The sequence below is a fragment of the Plectropomus leopardus genome, chromosome 9 (assembly GCF_008729295.1).
Source record: "Plectropomus leopardus isolate mb chromosome 9, YSFRI_Pleo_2.0, whole genome shotgun sequence".
NCBI lineage: Eukaryota > Metazoa > Chordata > Actinopteri > Perciformes > Serranidae > Plectropomus > Plectropomus leopardus.
The window spans coordinates 9,074,143-9,090,957 of record NC_056471.1 but is presented as its reverse complement, the minus strand read 5'-3'; the positions used below and the strand labels follow the sequence as shown (position 1 = coordinate 9,090,957).

At 41.1% G+C, this 16,815-nt stretch overlaps 1 protein-coding gene across 1 annotated transcript; it reads left to right on the top strand.

Annotated features, from left to right (window-relative positions):
- Positions 1-1,121: 1,121 nt before the first annotated feature.
- On the top strand, positions 1,122-4,103 carry LOC121948218 (non-histone chromosomal protein HMG-14A-like). Its single transcript, XM_042493552.1, has 6 exons — positions 1,122-1,262; positions 2,222-2,248; positions 2,426-2,452; positions 3,652-3,699; positions 3,785-3,904; positions 4,014-4,103. The coding sequence occupies exons 1-6, from the start codon at positions 1,248-1,250 to the stop codon at positions 4,059-4,061; spliced, it is 285 nt and encodes a 94-aa protein (XP_042349486.1). The 5' UTR covers positions 1,122-1,247; the 3' UTR covers positions 4,062-4,103.
- Positions 4,104-16,815: the final 12,712 nt, after the last annotated feature.

Sequence of the window (16,815 nt, the reverse complement as noted above, 5' to 3'; positions counted from 1 at the left end):
TCATCCTACAATTAAATTAGTTGTCAAGTTTTCCTTCTTATATAAAGTTGAACATCCATCCATCTGGTATACATACAGTTATAAAACAAATGACAGATTATTTATTCTAATAATTCACAGAAAGTACAAGAATATTATCATGAAAATACTCAAGAGTTATTTGTTTAAATGTGCTAGTGTATTGTGGTATGTGTATTTTATCATATGTATTGAAATACGTGTATTGTGGCATATGTACTGTAGTCTGTGTATTGTGGTATATGTATTTTATTGTACCTCCCATGGTTATAATGTATTATGATGTTTGAAACTCCATATTTATTTAACACTATAGGTCTGTATGTAAAAGCCCAACTAGGGACAAGATCTGTAAATTAGCAATAACTATAAACTCTTTGTGCAACACATCAGTTTCATACTCTGTATTGGAAGTATTGCATCGTCCCTATCAAATAAAATACATTTAAATTAAATTTCAAGGCTAAACCTCCCCAATGTCTCTTTTTTGTGGGATATATTTATATTTAGGATTTTAAAAGAAAACCTCTTTGACTTAAGACAAAATTTGTCCCCAAATAACCAAGCTCTCTGCCAGTTGCTTTCTGCAGCCACATCATTAGACGGGCTTTGTGGGCCCCCTGCAGGCGTCTGGGGCAGACGGCGCGAGGCTTTTCTCTGAAACGAATTTAGGAAAGCCGACTGACAAACAAAAAAAAAATGTGTCGGAGAGGAGTGGGCGCCATATTGGACTCAAACACGAAGTGAATTTATGGTGAAATTTGTGCTCGCTGGCCGCTGCAGATGTGCGCACTGCTTCGCATGGCTTTACCGTGCTGCACGCCCCCGGGGCCTGTATAACGGTGCACAGCGGCCCGGCGCGCGGCCTCTCTCTCGCTGTAATTTAACACACTCGTGTGAAGGCAACATGTCCTCGCTCGCGGTCCTTTCATTCTTGCAGGCTTCCTCCCATCTCTCCCTGCAAGGAGCCACTCGCGCAGACCTTAGAACATCACCGGCTCCAAAATTCCAAGTGTTCTGCAGCCCCGAATGGCGTCACCTGATTGGCCGAGAGCCTATCAATCATGCCTTTAGCCGCACCCCTCCCCCCATTCAACCACTCGCCTCTCTGTTCCAGTGTGTTTACTACACTGCCGAGCATAAGGGAGACACTCGTCTTCACATGCACTGATCCCACTAAGAAAAACAGTTTTTAGTTGTATTTGTAAGAAAACCTCCAAGAGATCAACATGCCCAAGAGAAAGGTACGTATTTTCAAAATAATAAAAATAGTTTGAGGGAGATATCAGCTATTAATGCATTGCAAACGATTGTGAAGACATCCCTCTGAGACATTACTTAATTATAACGTAATGGATAACCGTTGTATGTCGCTGGGAATTTTTGCCTAGTTTCTAGATATAATGTCCATTTTTTATGCGTAAGAATGAATATTTTCCCGCTCGGACACGGCCTTAAAATCGTGGTTTCTTGCAAGAGCCGCTGTCCTTTGGGGAGTCAGAAGTCTCTCTCGGTCTCCATGCAGTTAAAGCACAAGCAGCAGCCATGCTTTGCAGCTCTTGTCCACCTTCGTCGCCGACCTACCGAGAACAAACGCTTCACTTATCGCGGTTTCGCCACCAAACCGGCCAAAAGTGCCACCAGAAAATGCTTTAGTGCCTTTACTTTGCATTTTGGCCGCGAAAACAAACACTCGCCGTCGCGTTTCGATAAAATTATCTATTTTCTCTCTTTGTTCATAGTCCCAAATGGCTGCGATGACGTGGCTCTGCCGCCGGGTGGCGCGCGTGAGCACCAAGCAGGTCCCTCCCCCCTTCTCAAAGACTCCCGCGCCAGCTTTCAAATCTGAGCTTCATGCATTGAATGAGAGAAAGAGTCGGGGGAGTGAAAGGGAAAAGCAGGGCCTGGGCCCTCAAAATATGGCTCCAGAGGCCCACATGGCTGAGCTCTCACAGCCTATCACTGAAATCACGCTTTTCCGCAACATTTCCGGGCTGTAATCCTTTAAAATGAGCTGTATTTGAAATAAAATTTTGTTTTCGTGTGAAACCAAAAAGTTTTTTCAGCAGGTCTGTAATAACTTGTAATATGTGCCTGAAGCATTTCTCAAATGTTTCTTGTTAATTTAAACGCAGTTTCACCATGTAGTGCCATTTACTTTTTAATATTTTCAATTTTAACCATTTGTGTTTTTGTTTTTCAGAGTTCGGGAGCAGCAGCCGATGAGGAGGTAGGGGGGCGTGCACCAGTATGAAACATGTCATACATATGATTAAAATTAGATTTTTATCAGTATGTGGGACACATGAGGGCATTATCAGGATGAAAGCACCAGTATTGAATTCAAATTGTGTGTTTCCTGAATACAATTTTAATCAAAATAATCACTGTCTTTGTTCTGTTTCAGCCCAGGAGATCAGCTCGGTTAGCGACGGTAAGAAGACACAAACAAACTCAGCAAACTCATTTACATGATCAAAATCAGTTATAAACAAGTTACTCATAGTAGAATGCTTAAAAGTAGTCGCACATATATATTACTAATGACATAAAGCAATATTTTGCTCTCAGAGAAGCAAAAAAAAGATAAAAATAGGTTTTCTTTTTAAGAAGACGTTCACATACTCAACCAATTCATTTACATTAACAAATACAGTTAAAAAGCAGGTTAGTCTTAGTAGAATGCGTAAAAGTGGTTATACACGCGTTGGTGATAAGAAAAAGCAATATCTTGCTTTCAGAAAAGCAAAAGCAATATAAAAATAGGTTTTCTTTTTAAGACGACATACACAAACTTAACCAATTCACTTACATTAACAAATTTGGTTAAAAACAAGTTACTCGTAGTTGAATGCTTTAAAGTAGCTGCACACAGATATCACTTATTAGATAAAGCAATATTTTTCCTTTTATATAAGCAAAAATAATATAAAATCGGTTTTCTTTTTAAGAGGACATGCACAAACCAATACATTCACATTAACAACCTCAGTAAAAAGTAACTTGTAGTGGGATGCTTAAAAGTTTTTGCACACATGTATTACTTATTAGATAAAGCAATACTTTGCCTTTAGAGAAGCAAAAACATTAAAAATAGATTTTTTTAAAAAAAATAAAATGCTTAAGTTTATTTCCTAGCAATGCCAACCTTCAAAACATGTATATTTTACACTGTTAAACTTAAGAATTAGCTCAGATTGTTAAAGCAGTGAGTTTGGTAGAAATAAAGTTGTTAGAAGTAACTTTAAGATAATATAATGTCATATTATAAACGATTGAGGACGGATTTTGCGTGTAAAAACTTTAGAGCTGATACAATACATACTTAATACCAAGAGAAGGGGTAATAAGAGTGCCTCCGATTTTTTTCTTTTAGTATGTTGTCTAAATTCCTTAATCAAGTCAGCTGGGAGCAATCATGTAAATATTATAACCCCTAATATTAAAAAAACGTTTCTTTGGAGGGAAAATGTTACACATAGTTCAGTTTTCAGTCGTTAAAAATGTGTTTTATATGAGAAAAGTCTTCTGGTAACGTATAGAAATCCAAAAAGTATTGAAAATGAGCAAAGAAAGCCCTAACATAGAGGATGTGTTGCAGTTTCTTGATCTTTTTCCGTTTCTTTGTCGCAGAAACCGCCTCCACCCAAGCCGGAACCAAAGGCCAAGAAGGCAGCAAAGGTAAGCCCTGATTCTGAATATAAGCCACAGGTAGTGTGTGTGATTATCCAGCCTGCTAACGGCTCTTCTCGCGGCCCCCCTGCAGAAAGAAAAGGCTGTGAATGACAAGAAGGAGGACAAGAAGACCAAGAAGGCAAAGGAGAACGCAGAGGTGGAGGCAAACGAGGAAAACCACTCTGAGAACGGAGAGGCCAAGACCAACGAGGTGGGTGGAACTAAAAAGAAAAAAAATTGGTGTTTTAAACACAGGGTTTCAACTTGAGATCTTAAAGATGGAGAAGACAAAGTTTTGACCTGTCCGCCCTGTCCCGCAGGTGGAGGCAGCCCCAGAGGAGGCCAAGGAGGAGGCCAAGTCCGAGTAGCACCACTGCCCAAGCTTCCTCCTCCTCTAATAGGCTCCCCCTGACCAGAAGGAGGACAAGACAGCCAGCAGCCAGCCCCCCCAAGTCTCTCACATGGTTTCCCTCCAAGGCGTATTGTTAACAGAGGAATATTTTTATCAATGATTTTATAAGTATCCGTACAGATTTTTAGCACAAAACGCAAAGCTGATTATGGAGCGCCTTGCAGATTTGCAGTGGTCATATCAAGTGTCTGCAAGCAAGATGAACACACTAAAATCTTTTTTAAATGGCATTTCATGATTGTTGAAGGCTTGTTTGGTGTAGAAAGTGTCGTCCCTTGCCGGATTGGCTATGTTGTGAGTTGTGTATTCCTGTGTTTTTCCTCCTTCCTCCTCTCCTCCTCCTCCTCCTCCTCCTCCTCCTCTCCTCCTCCTCCTCTTCTTCCTCCTCCTCCTCCACAGATTAGACCTTCCTCCCCCTTACAGTTCAGCCTTTATCCATGTTTTATTAACGGTTCAGCCATGTTAATGTGGGTGATTCTTTTAGACCTCTAAATGTGCAGTGAGTTCCCTTTGCTTCTGTCTCTTGTTTTTTTTTTTTTTCCATTGAAATTGTGTTTCAAAAAAAAAAAAAAAGCGTGTTGAAGCGTGTTGTCCATAAGAAAGAGGAAGACGAACATGTGTGAAACATTCCGGGAACAGCGATGGCCTCCGACCTGTCTCCTCGACGGCCCTGCGTGTGAAAACAGCTCCTGCTCCATCCACGCTGTCATGTCAGCTTTTCTAAACACTCTGGTTTTTTTAGACGAATGAATTTGGAAACCCTCTCTGACAAATGCAGGTGTCTGGTCCCTCTCTTTATGTTCTGAAATTCTCTTAATAAAAACGAGTCCTGGGAATTTTCCTCGATATCATGCGTCTTGAGTTTGTTTCTTTGAGAATGATAGTGATAAAGCTTCCACATTTACACCATGATAAGCCAGAAATAAAAGTAAAAAATGTTTGTTAACTTTATCAAGCTTCAATCTATAACTTAAGTAACCTTGGGTTATGGCGTTTGATAGCCAGACTTAAATTCCAGTGGTTTTGCAAGAAAAAGCTACAATGTATCATCTCAAAATGAAAATTTAAAGCTATTTTGAAGCCTTAAATCTGTAGGTATTAATGCAGTCTAATTTTATTTATTACCATACATGAGAGCTCTTCAGTGTTAATCTGTATAGGAAGGTGGAAAATCTGACTTTAAAAGCACATGTTGCATCCTTTTTTCCTTTTTAATCCATTCAAGACATAAAACAGGCTTCAGACATCAGCATTGACCTCTGGCTAAATGATACAAGTCTGTAATGTAATTTAACTGTTGACAAATCCAGCCTTTCCTCTGAGACTGCTGCCGTGGGATATTCTCCAAGGAGGCATTTGCATTGTCAAATTAAACAGCGGAAGTTTGCTGATCCTCCATACTGTATGTAGGTGGGTACTTGTCAGCTGAGGATTTAAACCAACAGGATTTACCTCACAGATCTGTGGCTGCAGATCCACAGGGAGGTCAGCAGAAGGTCAGTCAGGACACTATTACAAGATTTCCTGGTACGGAGAGCAAGTCTCACATTCTTCATCTTTAAAGAATATCTCAGATATATTGCAAATCACTGAAACGCTCAAATGAAGCGCTTTATACTCAATACAGACCCCCTGTATCTTTTACACTGCTGTCTTGGAGCCATCACAAGACAGAGGTGAAGTCACAGAGCAGAGGCCTGCACCCACTGAGGGCACAGACAGTGTCTTTATTCCCCTTTAGGCATCACACATTCACATTTAACTCTACATGAACTCGAGCGTGAGCGCCCCTGACCCACATCCACCTCAGCCCTCACACATATCATATTTATTCAACACATAAATAGAGCTCCATGTTTGCAGCTGCATGCATCAGTTCATGTTAGAAGCCTGGCAGGAGCACACATGAGGAAATGCATGGTAATTAAGCAAACAACATGAATGGATTTACTTTTTGTGGGCTTTTGTGCTGCGTGCACTTGCCCCCAGCACTGACAGACAATGTGAATGCATGTTTACTGAGTCCTTTGAAGCTAAAAATCTCATTTGATGTGCGTTTAAATATGCAAATTAACATGTTGGATTATATGTTGCAAACAATTTGCAATGCCCTTCATAAGTAAAAATTTTAAAAAAGATTAAGATTAATGTGCAGCTGACTGCAGCAGGCCTTTTTTCTTGCTGACGAGCGCCTATGAGTGTTCCCTTTACTATGAATCACTGCTGGCATTTTGCACAGAATATGGTGCTATGTTGCTTTTCTTCCGCTGTTTTGTGCAGCACTTGCAGCCCCTCTGACCTGCATTGTCATGGCCGAGCAACGGGCTCCATTTTGTCGATATTTTTTTGTTGTGTGCAAATCGTTATTGCAGCGCTCCACCGCTAGATGGCAGACTTGTCTTGACTTAAATCCTGCAAACACAGAGAAGCTTTGCACATAGAAGCCCGAGCTCTGGTTAACCCTTTGAAACCTGAGCAAAGTGTCTTTATTTCTCTTTATTAAGTAGTAAATTAACAAGAAAAGGCCCAAAAATGAGCAAGCGATGACTGAAAATTTACAAGAAAATTGCAAAAAAAAAGCAAAGAAAAGAAAAGAAAAAAAGGAAAAGAAACTGACCTGACGAAAAATGCTAGTATAGTTCTAAATTTATAAACTATCCTATAAGAATTACAAATGCAGTTTTTTGGACCCCCCCCCATATTTTTTATTTTTTGATAATGTAATAATCCCCAGATGATAGTAATCCTCAAATTATTTTCTTGTCACTTTTTACTATTTATTTATTTATTTATTTTGCAATTTGCAGGACATTTCTTGCCATGTTACTCATTATGTTTTTGGGGAAAAGTTCATAAATTACGTGTTACAAGAAAATGACCTGAAATTAAAAAAAAAAAAAAATAGAACAAAACAAAAGCAAAAAAATAAACACATAATAAGAAATATTATTATGAATATATAGTTTTCTGGACATTTTTTCTCATTTTTAAATTATTATCCATCTGTACTATAATAACTTTTCTCTGTCTAGTTTATTGCCTCGTTAGCCATGTTTTCAAAAGAAATCAAACCTAGTTGCTCAGGTTTCAAAGGTTTGAATGCATGTGACAGGCGTCTGAACACTGCACAAGAAAACTGATGTTGTTCCAGGTTTCAAAGGGTTAACCTCAGATTTTATTAAGTGACACATTAAAAGTGTTATTATTTTTCCCCAGGCATATTACTAGGAATCAATGAATAATAGGGGAAAGATCACAGGTTGTTGCATCATGAAAAGACACTTCAAAAGTGGATCCCTGCAGGCTTTCCAAAAAAAAAAAAAAAAAAAAAAAAAAAAAATCCCATTTCCTCTTTCATTCACATATTTTCTTTTAATCCTGTTATCTGTTTGATTTAACCTGTATTCAGCCAGACAGGTCAATCTCAAGCTATGAATCCAGCATCCTCTGTGTGAGATCTATTGAGTGCAGTGATGTGAGGGGTGGAAACTAAAGGAAACACTTTATTGAAAGTTTCTGATCTCTCTTTTTTTACGCACCACCTTCTTTCATCTGGTGCTATTCCTCCTCTCCTGCACCTTCATTGATCCATCTATTCATCCTGTCTCCTGTGATCAGCCCTCTAGACTCTTTAACAGCTTTGATACTGAGATGCAAAACACACACACACGCGCAGACATACAGTCCTCTTCTCGAGGCAGCCTGACATCAAAGAGCTAATTACTCCAATATTATTTTATCTTTTCGTCGGTGCATGTTGCTGCCTGGACTGTCTGAACTCAATGTTTGTCTGCCTGCTTTACTGTCTGTCTGACCATCTGCCAGTCTGCACTTCATCCTCTGTTCACTGTCTAGTAAATCACAGGGGAGTTGTGTGTGCTCCCCAGCCCCCCCACCCCCCCCCCCCCCCCCCCCCCCCCCCCACTCCCAGTGTGCACTCTCATTCTGTCCTCTCTAACTCTCTGATGGGTTATGATATGTTGACTAAAATAGCCCCCTTTCCCTTTTTAAACATGCGCATATCCTATTCTGTCATCCCACGCGTTTCCAGTCTCCTCCCTGCGCTCATCCATTCACATCCACTGTCCACATCACTCTGGTCAGGGTCTAGCACGCATGCAGGGCGGAAAAAGACCGTGCGTGTTTGCACACACCCTGCCATGTGCGTTGGTGGTGTGTAGTACCAAGAGGGGGGTGGGGATTCTCTGCGTAAAAGATGAGGATGACCTTTTACGAGGAAGTGATTTAAATGATGTCCTGTCGTCACCAGGGATACCAGTGTGTGAATGTGGATGAGCGTTTGTTGTGGAGAGAACGTCACACTTTGGCACATGCTCACACACACATACACAAGTTGCCAACAGGTACATATTTTTATGCAGAAAAAGTCAAATATCCTCCCTGCAGACCGGACCTTGGTGATGCTTGAAAATGAACAGATGTTCAGTGGCAGGGTTCTCTGCTGTGCTACTCTGAGAGGATGCTGCTGTCTGGCTGTCTTAAATTGTTTGTGTTCGACTGTCTTGTTTATCTGCGAGGCTGGCTGCACCCTACGGGGGTGGGATGTACAAGAGCGGCGAGGGTGGGTAGGAGGGAGGAGTGAATGGGAAGAGGCAGGGTGAGAAGGAGAGGAAGAGAAAGTACCGGGAGGTGAGGAAGAAGAGGAGAGGGTGGGTGCTGGGGGGGGGGGGGGGGGGGGGGGGGGGGGCAGGGAGAGAAAGGCTGGATGCAGATGGGGATCTATTCTCTCCGCGCACGCAGACAAGATGGAAATGAGTGGGCGTCTGTGACGTCAATCAGTGTAGACACACACACACACACACACACACTTACACACTTACGCACACACACACACACTGGCACACACACACACTGGCACACACACAGTGAGACACTCCCCTCCTCTTCCAGTCCCATGCTAATACATGCTTCACTGCAAACAGCAGCAATGCCACGGATCACAGGCATAAACATCAGCACCCCCCCCCCCCCCCCCCCAACCACCAACAAATACTAACATACGCACACACAGACACGCAGATCTGATTTTCATCTCTGACCCAGCTGATGATGTCACACTCTCTGTCATCCATAGTTAAAAAAAAAAAAAAAAAAAAAAAAAAAAGAGAAACAACACTTATGTGCCATAGACAGAATTAGTAACCGGAGAATGTCAGTGTTTAAAAGTTTTCATCTACAGGTAAACATGTAGCTTCATTCACAGGGTAAAGACCCATGAGTCAGTAGAGATTATGGTTATTGTACATACATAATACATGGTATATAACCCCAAGTGGTGTAAGATGTACTTGATCTTTTACTTTGCTGTAGCCAAAAAAAGCAGTGTTAAACTCCTTTACTGGCACACATGGGACTGAGGACCCAAAAGCTGTTGGATAAAACGGATGGACGGTTAGAAAAAAAAAGTTTATTATTACAGTAGTGAAATGTACAGGAGAATGATAGCTGATGGCTAGATGGAAATGCTGGCAGAGATCACAAAGAGGTCTAAGCAAAAAACACACAAACAGGTAAGTCGGCAAAAAAATGGAAAAGGTCAGAAACTGAACTTGACTTGGCTTGCAACAAACTGTGTTTGGCAGCAACTGGGCAGGGAACGGTTGTGGAGCTGCCCTCTTGCAAGTAGCTGGCTTGATTGCAGACAGGTGTGTAGATTGATGAGTGCCACCAGGTGTGTAGAGTGAAGGAGTGTAGACAAGAGGTGGGGGGAGTGGGAACCAAAACACAACAGGTACACACCAAACACACACAGAAGTGATGGAAAGATAAAAGCACACTCATGCAGACACATAGGAGTCACCTCGGGCTGGTTGTGACATTTACAATCCTTGCATTCAAAATCATACTTGTTCGTTAAGTTCAAATACTTGTTCTGCAGGAAATGAACCCAATGTTTATAGGTCATTAACATATTGCAATATGTATGGTGCTGATTGTGAACAACGATGCAAAACTCCTAAAACTGAATTTTATTGTTGTAGGTAGTTGAGATAGAATTACTATTAAGTACTTTGTAACTGGTTCAGTCCAGTTGTTTCAGTTCAGATATATTTGGGGGGTCATGGGATGATTAATGGGGAAATACAAGTGTGTGTGTGTGTGTGTGTTTGTGTATGTGTTCAGGAATATTTTTATAAATCGCGTCACCTGTAGCGCGTTTTTTGCCCCTCTCTCGTGTCGGTGTGTGTGTGTGTGTGTGTGTGTGTGTGTGTGTTTGTGTATGTGTTCAGGAATTTTCTTAAAAATGTGCTTCTTTGTACTGGATTATTTGACCTCTTCTGGTGTCCAACAGTTGAGGAGCTAAAGGGGTTGTCTGAGAGGCTTTTTAAAGTAAATTGCCAAACTGCAGTCAGTTACTCCCTCTGAAGTGTAGTGAGCAGAAATATAAAGGTACATGAAATATAAATAAAAATACCTCAAAATTGTACTTATTACAGTAACTGAATAAATGTACCTGGGTACTTTCCCCACGGATAACCCCTTTAAGATCAAACGTGTATCCTAGCGATTTAATATTGCACCTCCATAAAGTTCAGGGACTTGCGACAGATTTTTACAAAAGAATGGTCAAAAATCAAAGCAGCAATAGCCAAGATATTTTGATTTTTAGGTTATAGTATGGCAATCTGCTTGAATTCCCGGGGCATCAAATACAGCAGCTTTGTCAGAGGTCGACGGTGTCTGATTCCAAAGCACAAGGGACCCTTTAGCATCTATATGAAATGTGCCAGGGTTTCAGATAACTCCAACAAAAACACATCCGCAGCACAAAAAGCGAGAAAGTTCAAGTAAGGTGAGAGGGAGGTGTTGAAGAAAGAACATTTCTTTCAGGTCCAATTCTGCGGCTGGTTCAGATGAGTTTTTAGTCACTACACAGTGAAGACAGAAGTTCACAACAAGGGTGTAGAATTCTTCAAACATTCAGAACATTTTATAGTGTTACATCAAGATTAGACCAAAACAATGTGTTGTAGGCTGATCTAATCAAGAAGTGTGATTAGAAGGTGAATAGAACTCACAAAACTCTGAAGAGGCTTTTAAGCATTACAGTCTGATTCAGTGGGACCTAATCCCTTCAACACCTCTCCTATTGTAATATCTCTGTCTGCATCAGGGATTTCTAGTTCATTTAATTTACATATAAGCAAATTTGCAAATTAGATAGCACTCTTCCTATGATTGGCTACTAGTTATTACCTTCATTGGTTGGATTGGTTAGGTATAAGCAGCGGAGTGGGATTGGTTAGGGTTAATCTAAGAATTGGTAAGCCAATCAAAGGCAGAGTAAGCTGGGCCATTCCTTTGCTGGAAACACACATTCAAGAACAGTTAAACTGTTAGGTAAAATGTTTTCTTCTACAGAGGGTTAGTTGATGGGTTGTCAAACACACAACCTTCACCTGGGAGACCAGGGTGACACTTTGATTTTTTTGTAACTGTTAGGTAGTCATTGTCATGTGACATAGGCCTACATGTCACATGACACATGTCTGCTGACATCATTAATTTTCTGAAGTGATGCAACAAATGTACTTATTTTAACCTAAACCATAATTTCTTTTTCCTAAACCCTAACCAAGTTTTTGTTCTCCTAAACATAAGTACTTTTGGTGACAAAATCTATGTTTCCTGTGCTTATTTTGAAAATACGCTGCATATAACAAGCAGAAACTGATATCCTTTAACATCCAAAACTGACTGTAGAGAACTACCCAGAGCATCAAAGTTTGAAGTATATGGGTAACTGATAAAGCTTCCGCATTTGATGAGCTGGGAGTGAGAACCTGTTGGATCAAGCACTAATAAGACTAGATCCTACAATTCCCATAATGCAACTGGATAACATTTTTAATTAAACAGCAAAGTCGTTGAAACTCCACACCCTCAGTTTGTAACATTGACTCGCTGTCAAAAATTTAAAGTCTCAAGCCCAAGCTGAGAAAACTCAGATGACATCACAATGACATCATCAAGGTTACTTTATACTCCTTTAAACCCTCTGAGGACATTATACAACTGTCCTCTCATGACAAATAAACTGATTCGTATATGCAAAATCAGTGGAATGCCCATTTTAAACACCAACCTTTATTTGAAGGTCTTATGAAGCATTATCTATGCAGGAGGTGGCACATGGACTGCTGTGTGAGGTAAAATAATTGGTTAATGTCGACACCAACCAGCTGCATGTACAGCTGTGCTGCCTCAGTATATTGTGCCCCTCACTCTGTTGTAAATCTGCCTTTCTATCCGCCTGATTGATCGCTTGTTATGTAAGCTTTGTCTTTGTCACATGGCTAACATTATGATCCATTATGCTGCATTTAGTTTGCATAATTAACAAAGTAAGGTCTCAGTGACCCACAGGTTCCTGAATGGATTTAATACCAAAGAGAGAAGCAGAGAGGAGGCACAGACACCATTCAGGAAACATTCTCGTCGTCTCCCACTGTATTCTGCATCACTGCATTAATTGGATTGATGTAAGAGGAGTTAAAGTAATGACAAGCCTGAAAATAACACAGATGGGTTGAAATTGTGAGCGGAATAACAAAGTAATATGATCGACAGGTTCAATCCCTCAAGGTTTACTGACTCAGGCTCCATGTATGGCATGTATTTGGCAAGTTCGCCTTTAAGAAAACCATCCATCCATGTCACTGAGTCGTGACGACACAGACTTCTATCTAGAGAAATGAAAAACTATTTTTGAAACACTCCTCACTGGCTTCCAAATTTTGCTGTTAAGGATGATTTAGCAGATAAAGTAAGAGTGCATCAATTTCAATGTGGAGGCGGCGTGTGTGGTATTTCTGATGAGGGGGACTGGAGGTGTGTGTGTGTATGTGGTGGGTGGCATTAGAACTAAAGATGCAGCAGCCACTTGCCTTGCCAATTGTTCTATTCCTTTGAGTAAAATGGTTTTCTTGGCTGTTTTTCATCAAGGTTTTTATCCTCTTGTACCCTCAGCTGGGAGAGGACTGAGTCATAGCAGTCAAGGAAGCAGGTGGGTGGGAGGCACAGTGGGTAGGGGGGTGAGGAGAAAGGTAGAGGATGTGGGTGGCACGGGTTAAAGAGGGTGAGCAGAAGGCTGTAGTGAATGAAAAAAAAATTATGAATGGTGAATACTATGGAGTCAGTTTTATTACCTGGTGTTCATCAGTCACCTAAAGAGAAACCCTGTCTGCAAAGGAGCATAAAACCCTCATAAATGATGATGGCTTCTATTCGCGGTGTGCCACTTAGTGCTTTATAATAGCAGCTTTGGATGGTGTAATCTTTGCATTCAATAAACATCGCTCTCATATGAGACTTTAAAGTGACAATTCACCTCAAAAATAAAATTACACATTTTTTACTTTTACCTGTAGTGCTATTTATTAATCTAGATTGTTTTGGTGCGAGTTTCCAAATGTTTGAGATATTGGTCATAGAAATACCTGCCCTCCCTCCAGTATAATGGAACTAGATGGTACCTGGCTTGTGGTGCTTAAAGCAACAACAACAAAATAAATAAATAAATACAACATTTAAAACAATGGGAAAAAAGAAAAAAAATGAATAAAAGAAAAAAAAGACAAAAAAATTAAAAAACTTGACAATGTTTCTTTCCAAAAATCCTGAGCGCTTACCCGAGATAATCCACAGGTCTTTTTGCGAGCAATCTCATGAAGGAACGATTTTCTTTCCACCAAACTACACCTGCCAATTGCTTCACAGCACAGAAGGAAGTGTGCATCTACTGCTATCTCACTTAGCACCACTGAGGTAGTTAGCATCACAGAAGAATGCTACTAATATTTACAATTTACTTTCATGAACTGACCCCCCCCCCCCCCCAGCATCTTGTCAACGGATGGCACCCACCTGTCACTCAGAGTGGCCGCACCCTTAATTATGTATAACTTTGAGCCTTACTGAAATTTACGCTGGTGAGTTTTTTAAAAATTCACCCCCTTTACAATTGTCATGAAGAGGAAAATTAGCTATAGAGACCAAAACTGTTTTTGTACGAGGCTGTAAACATGTCTATTAATGCGGTAAAGTTGGCATTTTATAATGGGGGTCTATGGGGACTGACTCATTTTTGGAGTCAGCCTCAAGTGGCCATTTGAAGAACTGCAGTGTTTGACACTTCCACATTAGCTTCATTTTTTCAGCCTTTTTTGGTATGCTCACAACAAGGTCTATGGATTATATTGAGTAACAAGATAATGGTTTCTAGAAAGAGTCATTGTTGAGTTTTTTTAAAGTTTAAAAGTTTAAAGTTTTTTCTTCGCTTTGAGCACCACAAGCCAAGTGCCAACTCGTGCCACTATATTTGAGAGAGGGCAGACATCTCTACAGCCAACACTTGGCAACTCACACCAAAACAATCTAAATTGATAGCAGGAAGAAAAATAATATATTTTTGATTTGATGGTGAACTGTCCCTTTAAAGAAGCTTGTAATCGACAGAAAGTTACAGAGGAATTCATTTGGACAACAAGATGAAGGGAGATTGGCCGGCGGTCATAATTATCTTGATTCACACTTTAGATAAAGCAACATGTTTCATGCCTCTAGCCTCTGCTAACCAAAACTTGATGTTTTTGTTTTCATTTACACTGCAGAGGCTGCCCACAAACCATTGCTATTTTAATTCTGAGGAATAAAAAGATTTGGAAATGTGAACAAATTAAAATTTTACTAGTTTTTTAAATCTGTCGAAAGTGATGAGAGAAGATGAAGATAGTCAAATAAAATGTGTTGGCCAGAACATGTGAGAGTCAGAAAGAGAGAAAGACAGATGTGTGGGTGATGTTCTCTTTTTGTCTCAGTGAGTCTGAAACTGTTTGTTGAGGATGGACGGGTGGGCAGACCATTAGGAAAATTGATGTGCATGCAGCTGTGTGTATGTGTGCACGCTCATACACACATGTGTGTGCCCCTGCTCTAACATCACTGCTGCCGTCACTGCAGCCACCTCACAGTGACTCCCCTGTGACTGAAGGCCTGACAACCTCCCACGCTCTCCCCATAAACTCCCCTGCTCCTCTCGCTTTATCTATAACCTCGCCCCCCTCTCACTCTGTCCTTTTGCTTTCTGTCTCCCCCTCAACTCTATTTTCTCATCTCTCTCTCCACTTTCTTTCTTTCATTTCACCCACCTCTTTTTTTTCATTTTACTTGTTTTCATCTCTCACCCACTCATTTGGTGTGTGGGTCTTCCCTGTTTTCCGTCATGCTCTCTGCGCCCACCGTGCTGCCTGTCTCTGTCTCTATGGAAACCCTGAGTGGACAAGAGTGGCTCAGAGGTCTGTGAGACGCTGATACAGACCCTATTAGATCACACGCTCCCTTTCTCTCCCAGAGAGCCACATGCTTCCAACCTTGCAAGCCTATAGTGTGTAAATAGATGATGTGTGACAGTACCACTACCTGCCATCACACAAGCACCCCCCCGCCATGGAAAGAGACGCCCCCATCTCCCCATGTGCCTGTGACTTCTCGGTGGTGTGAAGTGGGAGCAAAGAATGGAGGCGATGTGGGATTAAGGAGGAAGCCCTATTGTTTCATTATGTTGTAGGTCTCTTCAATTACTCAGAGGAGAAGGGGACCACCTGATGCCGCCTTTGCACATATATTCCCATCTGAAGCGCACACACACACACACACACACACACACACACACATGCACACACACACACACACACACACACTTTCTGCCCCCCTCCTCCCCCATCTCCCCTTTCAGTCTCACACCTCACACACCATATTCTCCTCACATTTACACATTGTTGAGGCTGCTGTGTTGCGTAGCGTGTGCGTCATTCGGGTCTAAACGCATCTGAAGGACAGGTGATTTGTGATAAGAGGCCTCAAACAGACAGAATTTCACAGCTTTGGGTCGCTCTCCTGGGCACCATCGTGATTTGACGGTCACGCTTAAGTGGATCATCGCAGAGCGTAATCATAGGGAGGATACGTAAGCCGTACGGCATGTCGTTTTGGGGGGAAAGTGGAATGGGGGAGCGAATGAGAATGGAACAAAAAAGAAAATGTTGTCTCTTTTAAAAGAATTCAATTTCTGAAGGTTGGTTGAGTTTCCCCTTTATTTTATCAAAATGTACATGAATAAACTACAACAAAGGACTACATTAAAGAAGACATCAAAACGGGCAGCAATAACAGGGGTCAACAACTGAACACACACCCAACCCAGCCCCAGGCCCACCCCTTTAACACCCCCAGTGCAGTGAGATAAAGACATGCCAATCATGTCTCACATTTAGGCACTTGATTTCCCTACCAAACCATCTTTGGTCATAGTTGCTGTTGTACAGCTTTGAACTTAGATTCAAACAAGTTTGAGGTGGATTTGATCTCAGGTTGATTCGGACTGCATGAATTAGAGGATGCTGATTCATGCTGAGAGGAGTTGCAAGAGTTTCGATGCAATTCCTTCGCTTTAGACCCTACGGTTTTGACAGATCGCCGTCTGCCATGTTTAGAAATGACCCAAAGATGGTTATAACCTGACCACCTCCACAGAGTAAACTTTAGCATCAAAGAAATCAACACTAGATGGTACAGTACTTCACATGATTACAGAAAAAGACTCCACGAGGGAAAGGAATCAAGCACTACATCTTAACACAATTTACCTGAAAACAATGCAGTGTATCCGCACACGATATACTGTAATC